The sequence below is a fragment of the Melozone crissalis genome, unplaced genomic scaffold, assembly GCF_028551555.1.
Source record: "Melozone crissalis strain CALT ecotype California unplaced genomic scaffold, PUWL_Pcris_2 ptg000042l_1, whole genome shotgun sequence".
Lineage (NCBI taxonomy): Eukaryota > Metazoa > Chordata > Aves > Passeriformes > Passerellidae > Melozone > Melozone crissalis.
This window is the reverse complement of record NW_026535820.1, coordinates 2254690-2274427: the sequence shown is the minus strand read 5'-3', so window position 1 is coordinate 2274427 and position 19738 is coordinate 2254690. Positions and strand designations below refer to the sequence as shown.

Sequence of the window (19738 nt, the reverse complement as noted above, 5' to 3'; positions counted from 1 at the left end):
GTAAAACATAGCTAAATTAACCTTACTAAGGTCCTTAATCTTTCTGTGGTTCTACTAATACTGTTATATAGGTGTTTGTCTTTACATGCAATATAATGTATTTATAAAATACACAGGAATGTCTATACTGACCAGATGAAAAAGGAAAAATAACTTGGTTAAGAAATATAATTGCTGAGTTCCTAAAATATTAGTTTATATAAGTTTTCTCAGATGTATATAAATGTGCACACACACACAAAAAAAATATATATATATGAGAGAAAGAAAACCAGATTATATTTTCATATACACAAAAACATATTTCTTAATAAAAAACTAATGCATTCTGGTGTGTTTTTCATCTTCTAAATTTTAAGTATGTGACACAAGGTAAATAATTGACTGGAAAGCATTAAAAACTGTATCTTAGTGTGTAAATGGAAAAAATTCTGCGCTGTCAATGGAATGAACCCCATAGGATTCAGATGGGATCTGAATCAAGCTAAACATCCAAATTTGGTAATTAAGCAAAAAAAATATTTACCTAACATTATTTTTGGTTAACCCCAGATTTCAGATCTTTTTACTCCATATGATTTCAAACAGTTGTACTATGAGTCTTGGGACAGAAAACACTAAAAAGAAATTCAACCTTTGCTATCTAAGAACACTATACACATTAGGACATTAAACTATTTCCTCAGTTGAAAGATACGACCTGTGGACCTAATCATGGCTAATTTAAAGCTGAGAATTTGATTAAGGGTGACAGTTCAATACACTTTTCTTTTTCTGTTCCATGGATTTAAAGAATAATTACAGCAAGAGAAAACACATGGGGCCAAAACACATCTAAGGTCAAGTTACATCAAGAATGAATTTGGCTCAACTTAATGAATCATGCTGACAAATGAAAAACAGAAGTATCATTACAGTGAAAGGGTAACACTGCTTTAATTATTAATAAGATGCCAGGTAGAAAATTCAAAAGATTAGGGCAAGATTAAATGGACATTAAACTCCCCCCAAAACTAGAGGAGACAGAAATCAGATCAAAAAACCCATGTCACCTACATCTATGAATACAGGATTATTTATAAGATATTAACATATCAATGTATTTCCATATTTCGAGGAGCTTGTGCAGTCAGACACACCAGATTTTCCCAGTTACAAAGGAAGAAACAAAAATAAAAAAAAAATTAAAAAAAAAAAAAAAAAAAAAACAAACCAAGAAAAAAGGAAGAGTCTGAATGTCGAAGTGTAAAACCTGCTGTGAGAAGGGTGACCATTCTGCAAAACCCAAGTGAGAGTTACTCAGTAGTTACTCAGTAGTCAGTCATCCAAAGCTTTAATCCCCATGACACCAGAAGCCAGATAGGTGCGAAACTTCCTGCTGAGAACCATTCTCCCAGAGTCTGCAATTTGGCCTGTCCCTGGTTCAAAGTGCAGAATCTCTGATGATTCTCTGCAGAATCTTACTGTGGTAAGACTGGGACTCAAGAACACTTTCCAGCAGAACAATGGACAGGGATGGAAGGGCAGAAAATTTGCCTGTTTAGGCACTCTATGCCTTCACTTCTGATTTTGAGAACGAAAAAAACATTTTTATATTTGCTATTCTAAAGAAATAACACTACAATACAAAGAAAAATACTGAAAATAAAATGGCAATCTGAAACACCCCAATGATTTCTAATATCTGAAGCTGTGGACCTCAGTTATGCTTTCTAGGCTCATCTATTCCTTACCAACAAATAAGAAATAAAAAACATATCTATTGAAATAAAAAAAAAAGCAAGATCTTAGCCTACTGTCAAGGCAGAAGTAAGAAGTGAATTGACCATTCTACAGCTACTCTAACAATTCCTATAGCAATCACTTTTGTAATCATCCTTTAAAACTGTTCATTGGGAACCCCACAAATGCCTTAGAGCAGTTGCATTTTGACTCAAAAGCTGATGAATCAAAGTTAGCTAATAATGCGCCACTGACAAGTATGGAGTAAAGCTTTTCCTTGTTACAACTGAATGTTTTTATATAACAAATTAACAGATAGAAAGTTTGTTAAAATCATCCTAAAGTTCCTAGACAATTAAAACTAGCCACATTACACAAAAGGACTGTTCACCCCTCATGCAATTCTAAGGACATGTTTACATGGAACTTAATATATATTTATGGTCATTACTTTGTTGCATAATCCAGCACTGTTGGAACATTGGCTAAAGCTTTGTCAGATGAAGAAAAGGCAGATCATTTTATAGCTACCACACACAAAATAAAAGCTAGAAAAAGCTTTGATGCCTGCCTGGAATAACACAAGACCATTAGTGAATAAAATCCTATTAGAAACATCAGATCCTGGGGATTATCCATAATTGCTTAGCAGTTTTATTGAAAAGTAAGCCAGAACCAAGTTCAATCAAAACTCTATTTGAGAATGTCACCTATATTTAGATTTAAAGGCAGGAAATAACACAAAACCTGTCAGGAGAGCAAAAAACTGTCTTTTTTCAATGTTGCTAACATTCTTTGGCAAGTCACACATTAGATTTTTCCTTACAAAGTATTTCTGCCTTCATTCTCTCCTTACCAAATGCCTTCCCTTGAATAAGCTCAACCAGGAGTGAAGAAGACATTCAAAGCATTACCTCTCTTTTCTTTACAGCTTCCAAGCTCCTCTGTGACCAGTGACCATACATCTCCTTACATCTTAGTGCATTGATTGGTATGGAACTATTCCAAATATTTTAAAATTTTTAGGGTAGAAAATAAATGTTTGAAAACTGAGACATTAATTATGAGCTTCCTTTTTGAAACACAAGCATGTGTTTCCATTATGTCTGCTTGTAGCTAAGAGTTGGGTGATGGGCATGTAGTGGCAAACTGATACACCAACAGCCCTAGACACCCCAGTTTTACCCTCTAGATTTTACATCCTCTTAATGTTCTAATTAGTCCATATCACATAGACCACATATACGAAGCATCTATGCCTTTTCTATACCAAGGCATTCCTTAGTCATGAATAATATTCTTTGTTTTTCTTACCTACTTTCTGAGAGATTTCTCTGATTTCTAAGATCCAAATAGCTTATTTGACACTGGCCAATTCAGGGACAGTCAGTAAACTGCATACAGCACACTGCAAGGCATGCCACAGCTTAGGGGTTTTGATTCTTTTCACATGCAAATACATGACTATACTTAAAATAACCATCACCAGTATAAGCACTATCCACTGAGTCTTTCATGCAGACTCAGTTTAAATGTAAAACAAAATGCAGAAAAATAAAATAATAAAAGGCCACTTACATTAGCATTTTCTGCACTAAAAAATAAAATAAAAAACAAAACAGCTTGAAAATCTGGTGCTTCCTACCACAACAATGTTAGATTTTTACAACAAGGTTTTGTGAGAACTTTCTCATCGGAAAAACTTCCTGCTAGTATCACTCACTCTCCCATAGCTGCTTCATTGATAGCACTGGAGCTATTCCAAATGCTCTTTATTACTTCAGGTAAACAAAGGTGTCAGAAGTGGGTTCATAGATAAAATCATACGAAACAAACAAAAAAACTCGTGAAAGCTTAAGTAGAAATAGATAAGTGAAACAGAATCAGAGTGGAAGATACTCATGACTTTCTGAAGACAGCACACTGAAGGTGAAATGTTTCAATTGGAACTTTTCTAGCATACGAATGCCAACAGTTAAAGCAAAGACTTTGGTTAACTCTTTTGAAGATTATTTCAAATCAGATTGAGTGTGGCTACAGATTCTAATCCCACAGCTCTGTACAGAAAATGGTTTAACTGTCTTTCTGCCATACAACTGTTTGCAACCAAATATTAGATCTCTAAGAGTTCTGAAAGAGCATCTATTTTACCAGTAAAAATTCATTGTCTTAGACTCTGACACACTGACAACTTTTTTTGTATAATTCCCATTAATTTGAAATTCATATTTTTCATATATGAATATCATGTGTTGAGTTTTAGTGGCACCTTTTTTTAATACTTTCTTAGCAAGATAAATATGTAACACAGACAAAAATGTAACACATACCTCAAAAGTGACAGGTATATTGCGCTTCAAAGCAATTTCAAACACTACGCTGATCTCAGATTTGTTTGCATCTTTATCTTCTTCTGATTCTTTTCCTGTTTCTCCATTCTGAAAATGATGCATACATAATCATACTACAATTCTTAGATCAACAAGAAGATCAACAAAATATTATATCATCCTCCCCCCCATTTCTCAAAGACTTTTGAAGTCTCCCATCAGGCTGTAAATCAGCATTTGTACATCCATCTCAGCACCCCGTTATCAGACATCTGCTGAAGTCATATGTATTGTGCTTGTGCTTCATAACAAAGGAACATATCCACCTTAATTTATAAATTATTATAAACAGCAGCTATGGATGTTAGTCTTATTACTGACGTGGATAACAACTGTCTAAGTACACACTTGTGTCAAACATAAGGATCAAACAGGTCCTTTGACCCATTTCTCAGGCTCTCTGTGGGTACCCCTTCTAAGCAAGGAGGAACTCTGTGCTTGTAGGAAAGTACAGAAGACTGTACTTCTCTCAGAAGATATTCAGTCAATCAGCCCCACACTCTGACTGGGTCACCAGGTTACAGGTGTCCTCAGCAGGTCCAGCTGCTTAATGGCCCCTCCATCAACTTCCCTCTGGGAGTTATGACCAGTGTGAAAAGGTAGTGACAGAGAACAGCTTGCTCAACATAGAACATTATTTATTTATCCATAGGAACATAACAAACAGAGAGGCAAAGAGATAAAAAAACAAAAGGCACACGAAACATTTTTCTGCCTAAAATTCAGCTTTGCTTTACTCTTCAGGTAAATCTAAATTTTCTCACACAACCATTAGCACCAGGATCAGTCAGAGTTTTGCCTTTTGCAGCTACTGCCTTTGGTGTTTGTCCCCCAGGTCACATTTCCTCAGTTCTCAGAGGCTTCACTTCCAGCTATTTTCAAACTGCAAAGCTCTGAAATACTTCAAACTGGGATCTCTCAACAACCATGTAACCTTGGCCAGGCTCCTAATTTTTTATTTGTGGAGGTAAACATCAAAGACACTTGGGCTGAATTAGGTGGATTCCTGCAGAGTTCCCATCTTACATAACAAAGTCTGATCTAAATCTTCAGGCACCAGCATAGCTACAAAATCCAGATACCACAGTTCTAAAACAACATTAAAAAAGCACTAGGTTCTTCACATTACAATGAAATTGATCCATCTTTTATCTACCTTTTTTTAACTCTTAATATATTAATCTTTAAGATAACACAGGGCCAGAAATCCAGCACTCAGCTAGAGCATGCAGACATGGAACACCCTTTGCCTCAAGAAATTGTTGCAAAACTTTGATTCTGAAAAAAAACATTTACATGTCTGATATTGATCTGGAGCTAAATACAAATGAAAATATTATAAAGTTTATAGAACCTCCAGAAAAAAAACCAAACAGGTGCTGTGCAAATAACAAGGGCAGTTACAATGAAATTATGTAGGACCTCTAGCTCATTTCATATAATGAAATTAAAGTATCACTGAAATGAAGAATGTAGATCATTATTTACAGGACAAGCAAAGCATTGATTAGTTTCACTGAGAAAGATTAGCAGAGTTAAAAGAACAATATTTAAAAACAAAAAAAAAATAATTGGGGATATAAAGAATGGGATGCTACTATTCTGTAAAAAACCTTAGTTAGAATATTACTTGATATTGTATTCAATTAAATTTGTGCTTTATAAAGGACACTGATAATCTAAAAAGCTGGCAAAAAATAGCCCAGAGAACAAACTATCAATTAGGAAAAAAACAACTTTGCACTTACACTATGAAAACAATCAGTTCTACAAAAAATTTAAAAATACTGAAGAATAATCTCTAAATATATATGTGGGAGAGATTTTTGATTTCTGTTGGTTACATTTAGCAAACTTAAGAAAAAATCAATTAAATAGAAAATGAAGCTAAATTAATTCTAAAATAAATACCTCACAAATTATCCTTAAAATTGAGAATAATCAAACAGTGGCATAATTTACATTAAATGATATAATGCCCACTGGACTGTCAGCAAGCCTTCAAGTCAAGAATGTTTAGGCTTTCTAGCTGTACTCTAGTTTAACCAGATATGTATAGTCTAGTCTAGAAACTATGGTTTAAATTTTCATGATCAATACAAACATCTGTCCAGAAAATCCTTCATTGTCCCTTCTGCCCCTACAATTTAACTCCCTGCATATTTTTCCACCAAACATAGTAGAGAACCTAAAAGTGAGTGGAGAAAAGGGAGGATCAAAGTTCAGACATTAGTACTGAGCAATGAAGTTTCAAGCCTTAGGAAGATAAAATATGCTCAGGAGTGTCTCAGACACTTTGGATTTAAATTTGATCCTCATTCCCACAACTGACACTTTAATTGTAAGGCCTTTCTTAGCCTCACATCTATGAGACAGCAGAGGTGCTTTGGCAGACACACAATAGCTCTTTGTGAGAGCACATTCACCAGCAGCCCTGCCCTGTTGGCTGATTGCTTCTTGCTTCTGCTCACCTTATGCTCTTCTACACATTTGCCCAATTAGGTATTAAGGTGGAAATACTCCTTTTCAGTGGTTTAATATGGATAAAAGATTTTATCCTTTATTAAGTTTTTCTAATAAAAGGGAAAAAAATGAGAGCTTGAAATGGGAGAAGAATACACAGAAGGCTAAGTTAAAGATGGCCATGAAGGCCAAAAGATAGACGAAGTAAGTAACTACTGTGCTATATTCCCTGGATTCCATTCCAGACAAGTTCAGTGAGTTACTAATGGGATTACTAGATGGGTCCCAGCAGGTCTGTCCTTGCTCCCTCAGCAGCACACTGTCAGGGAGCGGGGAAGAAAGAGGCTCAAGCTCATAATGGAATTGAGGCCAGCCAGGGTATGATGTGCACTGGCTCTGATGCATGCCCGATGTTTGAGGAGCAATGAATCAATCATCTTCCACAGATAACCAAGCTGGCCAGTTTTGCTGAAGGAAATAGAGTTTTACTAAGATGGACCATGTCCCATGGTGAAAGCACACCCCACTGCTGCATGGTGTCCTGTGTGCACTGCATGGTGTCCTGTGGCACCAAGCAGCCCTTAAACTCTATTTCAACCAGTCTCCAGTTCTCTGGAGAGCTACACTCAGCTCTACACAGTGCAACACTTTGTCCTCTCTCCATCGTGATCTTGGCAAAGTGTGACTCCAGCCTTCTCCAGCCACCTACAGCTCTAACCCATGAAGTGACAGAGGTGTGGTTCATGACTAACCTGCAACCAGTGCCCCTTAACCTCAGCATAACCAAGCCACAGAGATTTACTTGACTGAGGATACAATTTAATCTACTGCAAACACACACCTGCTGTTGAGAACCTACAGTATCCCAAGTGGTTTTCAGCTACTCCCAGAGGTCTTGCAAGTTCTTGGCTTCTTTGACTGGGAAATGTTATTAAATTTTTGCTTTCAATTTAGAGAGATTATTCTGAGAATATTTTTTCTGTTCAGTATTTTTTAAAATATGACAAAACATTTTAATTTTTAAGCAGCAATATATGCTGCTTAAAGACATAGCAGTGAAAAAGCAAGTTATTTAAAAAAAAAAAAGGTTTCCTGAAGCACAGACCTGAGGTAATTTTTCTGGAATAGGCTCATTCTGAAGAGCTTGAAGGGCCTTCATTGCAGCATTATGTCTAGCAGCTTGACGAGTCTTTCCTTCACCAAAAAACTCACTGTTGCCAACAGTTAACTGGACATAGAAAATTTTAGGCACTGGGCAGTGATACCTGGAAGGAAGTCATGAAAAGAAAACAACAATACAAGTTAGGAATTTTACCCATCCATTTTATGTAAAATAGAGTAGTATTTGGGGATAAAACATTATCTTTTCTCCCAGAATAAGACCCAGGACTCAAATGCATGGACTGTTCCTCAGCAAGGCAGTTGGTAACTCTGACAGCAGCTCCTATGTGCAAACCAGCTCCTCACCTCCATTTGTGGAGCTCTGCAACAAGCTCTACTGTTTATCAGCGCAACAGCCTAGCTCTGCTCTCCTCTTGGTTTTAGTCTTGAGAAGATGAAACCTAAGGGAAATTTTTCCGTAGGGAAAAATTCCAGTGGAAGCCCTGCCTAGGAGACAACTCCTGTCCCACAGACAAGTGGCATGGAGGAAGAAGGACTGTGAGGTTGTTCATATGAAACCTGTCATCACAGCTCAGCTCTAAGGGACAACAAAGTCAGATGACAGTGAATACACCTAGCAGAAATGGATCCTCACTTGACAAATAACTTGTTCATATTTTACAGCAATGTAAGAAACCCCAGGATTCCAGGATTCCAAAAGCATGGACAAAAACAAGGTCCATCACAACAAAACTAGATTGGCTCAACCCAGATTCAGTCAAACACGATACTCTATTTTCCTTATTCCCCTTAAAAGATCCTTTTTAAAGTGTGCTCTCTCCATTTTCATCTGAGGACATGGATGGCAACTTTTTAATATTACACACAACTTTCTGTATTTTCATTAATAAAGGTAACCCAGTCATTCCAACTGTAAAACAAAATGCAAAGTTGACCAGAGAGCAGTGCACTTCAGAAGCAGACAAGTGTGAGCAAGTACTCTGGCCTCAATGTCCCTAAATTTTGTGCCTAACTCTAAAACTACATTTATATGGGAAGAACCAAGCATAACACTGGCTCAAATATACCTCTGGCTATAGGGCCTTGGAGGAGTGAGCTAAGTTGCCTCTGTGACATGCAAAAAGTGGGTATTTGCTTTCTTGTTTACAGTTTAACACAGTTTACAGTTTAACACATTTATTGAGAATTATTAAGGCCTGGAAATACTTTTGCTTATGTAACATTTTCATAAAATCATATAACTCCTGCTGGAAAGGCTTCTGGAGATTACCTGGTCCAAAGCAGCACCCAGAACATGGTCAAGATCTGAAGTTACACTGCCTTGTCCAAGGTACTGTGGAGGTCTCCAAGGATGAAGATTCCACAACATCTCTGGATGACCTGTGTTAGTGTCAGACCACACTTTCTGGAAAACTATTACAAAGTTCCCACATGCCTAATGGAATTCAAACACTTGGCACTGATATTGTTGCAGATTTGCAGATGGAGCAAAACTTCCTGCCAATGCCAAAAATTACCAGTTTCCATCTCTTGCCATCACAGGACTCCCTCCCAGTTTCCCAGCCCAACCAGCAGTGACTCTCCCTGCTCCTCCTTTGGTATGGCTGGGAATTCATGCTCCTGTACTTGCAGGGTCTTAGAGAGGATCCAAGTGGTCTCTCACTCATTTGATGTAGTGATGTCAGCAGTTTGTTGACATCTTCCTGCATCTTCTTTATTGGCAACACAAATCCTCAGACATGGCACACGTCCTGCAGACAAGACCACAATCTCTACAGCCTGGCTAGAGCTCTGGAGCTAGCTCTGACTCAGGGTCTCTGATGTAACAGGAGAGCTGCTCCAGATGGTGCTAGGAACTGTGCCAGGTAGTGCATCACCAGCTCTGCTGAGCACAACCCCATCCTCAGCAGAGTTTCCAACTCCCTTCTGCATCTTCTGCTGTGCAATCTGCTGTGCCTGCTGGCTCTCTCTGGGAGCAGTGCTCTGGGCCCTGCACTTACATGTGTTCTTCCCCAGTACCTGCTGAGAGGGTGCTTGACCCTCCCTAATCAGATGACTGGAAGGAAAGTTCAGTGCAGCTTTTGACCAGGAGCAGCTGGCAAAGCTTACTGGCAGCTGCTAGAGCTTACCAGAAGCCACAGCCTCCTGTAGGTCTCTTTTCCCTGCAGCAACAGGTACTCTCAAGTTCTTTGAAGAGTTCCAGGAATCTTCCCACCATCCCAGAAGATGCAGGACTGGAAATGGCTGCCTGTGTTGGCTGCTGCTTAGCACAAGATAAGCTGTGTCATGCAAAAGCAGTAGGCACCTTGATAGCATGTCCCACCTCATTACTTCACAATCCTCTTTAAAGAGAAAAAAAATGAGGTAGTGCTGTTAGCAACTACTGAGATTTAGGGAAAATACAATATCCATCAGAAGTTCCTGTTTCCTGTTGAGTTACTAGACCTACCTTTGTCCCCACTGCCTGCAAAGGAGGAAAGCACATGAACTTAATCCACTTTATAAAATCAAATCCCACAACAAGCCTTCTCTTTTTCCCTCTCCCCTCCCCACCTTTTCATTTAAAGAGTGTTTAGGGAGCTATTTATGTGATAATAAGGAAAAATGATATTCAGCCTGTGGCTCTAGAGCCTCATGCAGCTCTTTGGCATCGCCAGAATGATTAGGCTTTTACATGGTTTTGATTAAATTTTTCTTGCTCTCCTTGGCCTCAAGCAGAGTTGTAACACAGCACTGATAATATGAGCATTGCCAGGAAAGAGCAAAGGAACACCTGAAATCCTCAGAAAATGAATGAAATCTGTGAGGCTACTGGCTTCTCTACAACAAGGAGTATGTCAAAGGAAACAACATCTTCCTCTTTTCAGTGAGGACAGAGACTGTATTAACAAAAGCCTCAAAAGCAATCATAGTATTGCAGTCTGCAAGTACAGTGTGACAACTAAACTGAGTTTTAATAATGAATGATTCTGCATCCTAAAGATGTACATAAGAGCAAGCCCATGCAAAGGCAAAGTTCTGTATCTGCCATTGATCATTTACAAACCTTCCTAGTATACTATATATGAGTTATCAGAAAGGGGTGAAAGCATTAACAATCTTTGGAATATTTATACAGAATTTAGTGATTATTCTGCAATAATCTACCAGCACAATATTTTCCATCATAAGAACATCTACTCATCAGCTCAGTCCTCTGTCCTACTCCTCAGTCCTCTGCCACTCTGTTCAGCTACAGAACTGAAATAGTCAGGACTTCAAACAGTAACACCTCACATATGGACTCATTAGGTCTCTAAAAGTTTTTTAATTATCTTCATTTAGAAAATATGCATCTTCCTGCATTCTACATGGCAGCTACAAATGCTAGGGTTTTCCTTGGAGAAAATTCTTATGTAAAAGAGGTTTTCAGATGATACTGGCACACTCCTCAGAACATAAGCTGACCAACACAGCCAAATGACAGAAGATTGTAAGACTAGAAGACAACAGAATGGCATGTGAAATGATAAATTCGGTTGGAAGAAAACAAAGTGTGATAACAGATAATACACAATCAGTCACATATAACCTATAAAAACAAGTTCATTTTCATCTGGCTGTTCTGGACTTTTGAGATTCTTAAAAAGATTCTTCAAATAAGAGGTCTGGAAAGCAGGTTCCCTTTATTCCCTTTAAGTTCACAGCATCTAAAATCTACTTTTTAGCTAATGCCACTAGAATAGTCAACCTGAAAAAGGATATTTGCTCTATGAATGTGACCTTGATGTCAAGTTTCAGCAATGAGTAAATATTTACAACTAGTTATAAACCCCTAAAAATAGGGGTTCATAACAGAAATGCTGACAGACCTCAACTAAGCTGGTGTGAGTGGGCGCCACTATAATTAAATAAATCACCAAGGTCTGCTGACAATTAGAAAACTCATTTTGGTTTGCCACAGAGACAAACAAAAATTCTGTTCATTATAATTTTACTGGAATATGATGTCATAACATGTAAGCATACTGAAACAATCTGCTGCTTTTCTAGCCAAAATATTAATTGCATACTAAGGAGCCCTTGGGGCCTCTTCCTTTTTGGCCATCAAATCCACACACACAAAGACAAATAAAGTATTAGTTATGTGTTCATACTGCATTTCCTGCATTTCTCTGGATTCCTCAGTGGCATAAATGTTTTTGATAAATATTGTTACCTTCTTCTTAGAAAGGGAAAAAAAGCAAGTGCACAATGCAGCTCACAGAAATCAGGAAGTTTATTTAGATTTAGCCTCATGCTAAAATGTCAGTGAAGTTTTCTCTAATTTCTAATGGTCGACATATTCTTAAACTAAGTAAAAAAGAACCAGTAAACCCAATTACTTCTCCACTACACAAGTGTTACAGGAAGTATTACCCTATTCCCATTCGATAATATTAGCAAAGTGAAGAGGAACTGGGACCATATTTCAGTGGCCAAGACAAAGGCCACTAAAATATGAGCTACAACACAGAATGGGAGAGTCATTCTTCAGGTGCCAGCTCTGTTGAAAGGGTCACTCTCTGCACTTTTTCAGTCTGGCTCCTTTTTCACAAGAAGTCAATCAAGCTGGCAGCCCTGCTGGCACTGTTTAATCAGGAGAATGCTGTGAGCTTTGTGAGCAGAGGGATAGAGAGCCACAGACCATGCAGGGGAGTAGGAAAGAGCATTTGCTGTGAACAACATTTTCTCTGAAACATTTGAAATTTCTCTAGGGGAGCAAGTTGCTTCGTGCAGCTGTTCCCTGGCTATATCCTATTTTCCTAAGCAGTCCATTAGCCACGTGCATTTCTTACAGATGTGAGTTCTATGATTTGAAGAAGGAAACATCCAGTATAGTCACTTTTGTCTCCACACAGTGAACCTCCTGGTTCTTTCAGCAGATCCACAACAACACCTGGGAACAAAGAGGCTCTTTTCCAAGTACCCCTTTTGAGAGCTACAGTCCATTATTCTTGAACTGTGTCTACTACAGACTAGGCTGATCAAGCAGAGCTATAGATGAAGCCTTGTTGCTCTAGTTCCAGGAAGGATTTTGCTCACAGGCTCTTGTCCTGCTGGCCGAGTTTAACCACCCTGACATCTGCTGGGAAAGTAGCAGGGTGAGCTGTAGGCAATCCAGGAGACTTTTGGAATGCATGGAGGATAACTTCTTCACCAGCCTGATTAAACAAAGAATTTAGGGTGAAAAAGAGAATATATCACCCCTAGAAGGAGGCTCTGGTAACTTGGGAGGACTATAAGGATGTTGCAAGGTCATCTAGGGAGAAAATTGGAAGGGTCAAAGCCCAACTAGAACTTGATTTAGCCACTATAGTTTAAGACAACAAAAAAAGTTTCTATAAATATATTGCCAGCAAAAGGAAGGTCTTCAGCATTTGTTAAATGCAGAGAGTAGTGACAGGGGATGAGAAAAAGGCAAAGATACTGAATGCCTTCTTTGCTTCAGTGTTTAATATCAAGACCAGCTGTCCTCAGAATACCCAGGCCCCAGAGTTAGCAGTTGGTGATGGGGAGCTGAGTAAAGCCCCTGTAAATGAGGAGGAGATGGTTAGTGACCTGCTATGCTGACTAAACACCCACAAGACTATGGGCACAGATGGGATCTACCCCAGAGTCGTGGAGGAACTGGTGAATTCCAATAATTCCCTATAATCTAAAAGCAGTTCTGGTCAACTGATGAAGTTCCAGCTGACTGGAAATTAGCAAATGTAACACCCATCTACAAGAAGGGCTGGAAGGATGATCTGGGGAACAACAGGCCTGTCAGTCTGACCTCAGTTCCAGGCAAGGTTATGAAAGAGATCATCTAGGGTGACATTGCATAGCACACACAAGACAAGAGGATCAAGACCAGCCAAAATGGATTTACAAAAGGAAAGCCCTGCTTGACCAGCCTGATCTCCATCTGTGACAAAGTGGCTCACCTTAGCAGATGAGAGAAAGGCTGTGGATGTCATCTACCTGGATTTCAGTAAAGCCTTTGACACTATTTCCTACACCATCCTCCTAGAAAAACTGTCTTCTTGCAGCATGGATGGGTGGACTCTCTGATGGCTAAAACCTGGCTGGATGGCTGGGCCCAGAGATTTGTAGTGAATGGAGCTAAATCCAGTTGGCAGCCAGTTGCTAGTGGTGTTCTCCAAGGCCCAGTTTTGGGGCTGGTCCTGTTTAATATCTGTTTAATCTCTTTACTGATGATCTGGATGTAGCGACTGAGTGCAGTAGATTTGCCAATGACACTCAGCTGGGAGTGGCTCTGCTGGAGGGTAGGAAGGCTCTGCAGAGAGACCTGCACAGACAATCAGTGGGCTAAGGATGACTGCATGAGGTTCACTAAGGCAAAGGGCCGAGTCCTGCACTCACAACTACCCCGTGCAGCGCTACAGGCTGTAGGAGGAGCTGCTCAGCAGAAAGGGACTTGGCAGTGCTGGTTGACAGCTGGCTGAATAAGAGCCAGCAGAATGTCCAGGTGCCCAAGAAGGCCAATGCCATCTGTATCAATAGTGTAACCAGCAGGACTAGGGAACCCCCCTGTACTCAGCATTGGTGAGGCCATACCCCAAGCACTGTGTTCAGCTTAGGGTCCCTCAGTTTGAGGAGCTGGAGCATGTCCAGTGAAGCACAAGAAGGTTCATGAAAGGTATAGAAAATGTGTTCTTATGAGGAACAGCCAAGGGAGCTGAGTTTGTTTAGACTCAAGAAGAGGAAATGGCTTTAAACTGAGACAGGGGCAATTGGGATTGGATGTTAGGAAAAAAAAATCATGATCAGGGTGGTGAGGTATTGGAATAGGTTGCCCAGGGAGGTGGTGGAGTGACCATCCCTGGAGGTGTTCAAGAGGCACTGGATGTTGGGGTTTAGTGGTGTAAGAGTGGTAGTGGTGCATTGATATTGTACTTGATGATCTTAAAGGTTTCTTCCCACCTTGATGATTCTACTTTATGATTCCTGAACCAAGTAATAGACAGCCCTACCAGAGGGAATGTGATACTGGATCTGTTGGTCACCAATGCAAGCAAGCTAATGGGGGACATCAAGACTGGAGGCAGCCTGGGCTACAGTGCCCAGTGAACTTGGTGTAGTTCCAGTCCTGAGGGATATGGGTCAGATAAAGAGTAAACCCAGGCTCCTGAATCTTAGGAAAGCTAACTTCCATATATTCAAGGAGATAATCAATGGGGTCCCTTGTGAGACTGCCCTCAGTGACAAGAGAGCAGAACAGAGCTGGCAGATCTTTAGTGAAGTCTTCCATGGAGCACAAGAATTAGCAATTCCCAGGAGCAAGAAATTGGTCAAGAAAAACAAGAGATCTGTGTGGCTGTGTGGCTTCTTTCTCTTTAGCCAAACTAAAGAGAAAGAAGCAAATGCAGAGGCATGGAAACGAGGACAGGTAACCTGGGAAGAGTATAGAGATGAAGCACAGTTGTACAGGGATGGGGTCAGGAGGGCCAAAGTGAAGCTGGAACTGAACCTGGCAAGGGATGTAAAGAATAACAAGAGAGGCATCTACAAGTATGTTAACCAGAAAAGGAAGGTCAAAGAAAGTGCTCCCTGCTGAAAAACAGTGCTGGAAAACTGGTAACAAGAAGTGAAGAGAAGGCTGAGGTACCCAACAACTTTTTTTGCCAGTCTTCAATGGCAACCTCTCTCAGACCACCAAAGTCCCTATTGTAAGGAAATGTCAGATTCATGACCACCTGAGGAACCTGAATATAAACCTGAATATAAATATAAAGTTTCTGGGACCTGATGGGCTGCAACAGAGTCCTGAGGGGAATAAGTGGATTTAGTCACCAAGCCATTCTCCACAATATCCCACTCTCTAAACTGGAAAGAACCACATCTGATGAATGGACTGTTAGATGGATAAAAAAGTGTTTGGACAGTGCAGCATGAATGTAGCAGTTAGTGTCCCTGTCCTGATGGACATCAGTGACAAGTGGTGTTCCTCAAGGATCTGTATTGGGACTGATGTTATTTAATATCTACATTTATAACACGGACAAAGGGATCAAGTGCACCCTCAGCCAGTTTGTACATGACACCAAGCTGAGTGGGGAGGTTGTCACACCTGAGGGATGGGATGCCATCCACAGGAACCTGGGCAGGCTCAATAAACAGGCCCATAGGAATCTCATGAGATTTAACAAGACCAAGTGCACAGTGCTGCACCTGGGTAGAGGTGATCCCTGGTATCAGCACAGACTGGGGGATGAACAGATTGAGAGCAGCTCTCCCAAGAAGGACTGGAGGGTGCTGGTGTGTGAGAGGCTGGACATGAGTAGGAAATTCTTTACTGTGAGGGTGGTGAGGCACTGGAACAGGTTGCATGGAGCAACCTGGTGTAGGTGGAAGGTGTTCCCACCTATGGCAGGGAGTTGGAACAAGATGATCTTTGAGATCCCTTCCAACCTAAACCATTCTATGATTCTATGATGAATTACTCCGGCTGTTTTCTTCTAGCTTACTTTCATATCCTCCAAAAACATTTTTAATGTAAAGTGAGCAAGGCACACACTGTGTATCATTTTTAGCCACAGACATCCCTTATTTGAATGCTGACCTCCTCCCAGCTACCTAGATGTGAATTAAAAGAAGAAAACTCATGTATACTTGTCCCAGATTATTATTCATTCAAAGGCTGGTGCTAAATCATAAGTCAAATATTTTAAAACTTTAAATGAATTTAATTAATTCTAAATGATTGAGTATTTTTTCTCTATTTAGTATTTGCTATGGTCATTTATGAAACCAATTTTGACCTAGTTATAGAAAATCCCTAAGCAAAAGAATGTTTAAGTGACTACGTAAGAATTGTAAAGAAAACCATGTGATGGAAACATATCATTAACAGAAAGACATTCAAAAGCATCTGTCCATTTTTTTTAAATAGTCAGAAAACATAACAAAGATGCTTTCCATTTTAAAACATAGAAATGCCTTCTCTATTTCAAATGAAAGAATGCAAGAAAATCCCACATTAAGCAGTCAAGATCCATGAGTTGCAGGCAACTGCATAATGTAATCCTCCTTATCTGTTAAGGTCTATTAGAAAACAAATGAGATTACTTGCTTCTGCTGGGAGGATGATCTAGAAGCTGAGTTGATACTTAGGAATCTCCTACTGTTCACCTTGGCCATACTTTCACATACATTATTTTGTTTCGTGTCAATACTGTCCTGTAACTTATATAGCTTATTTATTTTTTGGTTGTTTACCCTCCAAGATGAGCTTTCCTACTCCCTGTCAGCCTTTGCTTTGAAAGGGAACAAGTTAAAGTATTTCAGAACTTTTCTGTATAAAAGGCTACCCACTGTCTTGATCATCCTTCACAGCCCTTCCCCATACTTGCTCCCATTGTGAAATACAAAAGCCAAGAATGATAGACCACATATCAATAAAAGGCAAACAGTGTTCTGTATAATAGGAATACTTATGTATCTATGCCAGAAATATCTTGCTCAACACATCTTAAAAATCACATTTTCCTCTCCACTAATTCAACCACATTAGTTCTTCTCAGATTCTCTTGCAAATACTTAATAATATAACACTTCTGTTCTGTGGTTTTCAACTGAATAACCCTCAGTTGACAACAGAGTTAGTACTACTAGTGCCTCTGTTATTAATCTTCCATTTTAGACTGGAAAGTCTAGTCTTGTTGCATTTCTAATACATCAGTCCTCTCTATCACCCAAGTCTTCCTGCCTATCTTGACCTTTCTGGGTATCAATGATGCCTTCTACATCTCATGAACATTTTCTTACTTCTTGTGCAAACACATTTAACAAAAATAGCTTAAAAGGTTGTTTCTAAAACTGGAAGAACTCTACCTAATAATCTTCCTCTTAGCTTGACTTTTAATACTGCTCATTATTTTTCTTTTCTTTCCCCCTCTGCATTTCTTACACAAATCCCCTTCTCCTTCAGTTTAATGAAAACATTATCCTTATCTAATGCAATAAAATGCTTAACTGAATCCCACAAATATAAGATTTACTTTACTCTCTTTACCTAAAAAATGAGTTGGCACATAACATGTAAGGTTAACACATTAGTCATACACAATCTACCTTTAATACACAGTAATTTCAAGCTGAGTTTTATACCTTTCTTTATTCCTTTCTTTATTTATACTTTCTTTTAAACTTTGTTATGAGTCTGGGAATTTTTCATGAAGCTAATGATAATTCCCTTTTCTATTTTTTTCTTTTCCTGAGCTAGAGGCTATGTATTTCTTTCAAGCAGTATGAGTAACTTAGTAAGAAAAAGAATTTACTCATATTTCCACAATCACAATATCGAAACATTCCTGAGTGAAAAACAAGAGGGAGGAGGATTCAGTTTAACATAACATTAACTAATCTGGAATCTTCCCAGCAGAATTTGTGATGACAAGACAATAATATTGCCACATCACTGTTTCTCCGAATTCCAAGTTGCTCAATAGACATTTGACTGAAATAAATAGTTCAATATTTACTCTCTGCATTTATCACTACTTTGTTTACCATTTATAGCAAATATGTACAACAAGAAGTAAAAAATAAAACTGTTGCTCATTACAAGTAATTAGAAGAAACCAACAGAAAGCTATAGACACTTTAAGTTTAGGAGTTAGAGCCATCATGGATTAAGCTGACAAGTAATAGAGCAAACATACTGAACTAGCTGTGGAGCACTACTTTCAGAGTAATTTCAAATCTCTGCTTCCAGTATGATTGCTCTCTGTCCTTCAACTGAAACCCCTGAAGTTAAGATGAAGCACTTGTCAAAGTTCCAGAAGGGTCTCAAAACCAGCCCAAGTACTCTCTCTTAAAGAGAAACTAGTGCAAGAGATATGTAAGGATAAAAAAAAAAAAAAAACTAACAAAAAAGGCTAAGAAGAAGTAATAGGGAAAAAAATGGGAAAAATGATGATGAGAAAAACCTCCCAAAGTACTGTATACTGAAGACTAAGGTAGAAAAAACAAGTGAAAACCAACAGAATCAATATGAGAAAATGGAACAAAATTTTATGATCCTCTGAAGAAGTATTTTTACCTATCAACTGAATAACTAAGTAATGAGAATGGTCTACAAAACGTCAACTTATTCTTGACTGTAAAAATAGCACGAATAATATAGGAACATAACAAGAATACTGCCTCCAGAGTTAAAGACATTGGAAAATGTCAAGTGGACAGTGCTGAAATGGAGTTGGGGGCTGGGGGAAGGAAAAGATAAATACCAGGAAAAAGAAAATATTATTTTCTGTGACACAAAACCAAGTATAATAAGAACAAAAGGGAAAAACACAATGAAGCTGTGATGTACACTGTATATTTCAGAGGTTAAAGCAGACATCCAGAAGACAAACATCTCATACTCTTATCTACTTCAACTCATAAAATTTCCCATGAACTGTATTACTCACTAATCTTTACAAGTATGCAGAGTGGTTACTGAGAATGCTGTCCAAATAGCCATTACAGTAAAAGAACATAAACAATGCTGAATATCTGACTGCAGAATCATTTTCTTTTTACATAAGAAACTCATGTCAAAAAAAAAAAAATCATGTCACTTGCCAGCCTAGACACGAAGTAAATGAGAGAATGAAGTATCTCACTTATTTCATTTTATCATATACTTATGCCAGTAATGTAATACTAATAAAAGTGTTACTAGTAAAAACATTTCAGGGCTAGGAGTTCACAGGAATTAATTAACCTGAAAGAGGAAGAAGGTCCACAGAGGAAGAAGGCTCAAGAAAGCTCACAAAGTGATTCTCACCATTCAAATAATTAGTGTGTACTGTTCTACATTCTTTTCCCACTTTGAGGAATGTAAACATACAGGAATTAAATTGCATTATCATGAGTAAGAAATTTAACGTATCACTTTAAAACTGGAAATTGCAGGATTGAAAGCAAGAACAAGCTGAAAAAGCACACTTAATTCTGATTTAATAAGCCACTCCTCAGCAGATGAGTGCAGTTAATTGAGGATGCACACTCCCCTACCTTGCTAGTTA

The 19738-nt window shown here is 38.7% G+C and overlaps 1 protein-coding gene across 2 annotated transcripts in view; it reads right to left on the bottom strand.

The window, feature by feature from the left end:
- The window catches only part of STAU2 (staufen double-stranded RNA binding protein 2), a 170598-nt gene that overhangs the window by 110672 nt on the left and 40188 nt on the right, over positions 1 to 19738 (bottom strand). For both annotated transcript variants that reach the window (XM_054284713.1, XM_054284714.1), the window contains exons 6-7: positions 7681 to 7840; positions 4053 to 4160 (exon numbers count right to left, since the gene is read on the bottom strand). In XM_054284713.1, coding sequence (XP_054140688.1) covers positions 4053 to 4160; positions 7681 to 7840 — 268 coding nt within the window. The remainder of the gene's footprint in view (positions 1 to 4052; positions 4161 to 7680; positions 7841 to 19738) is intronic.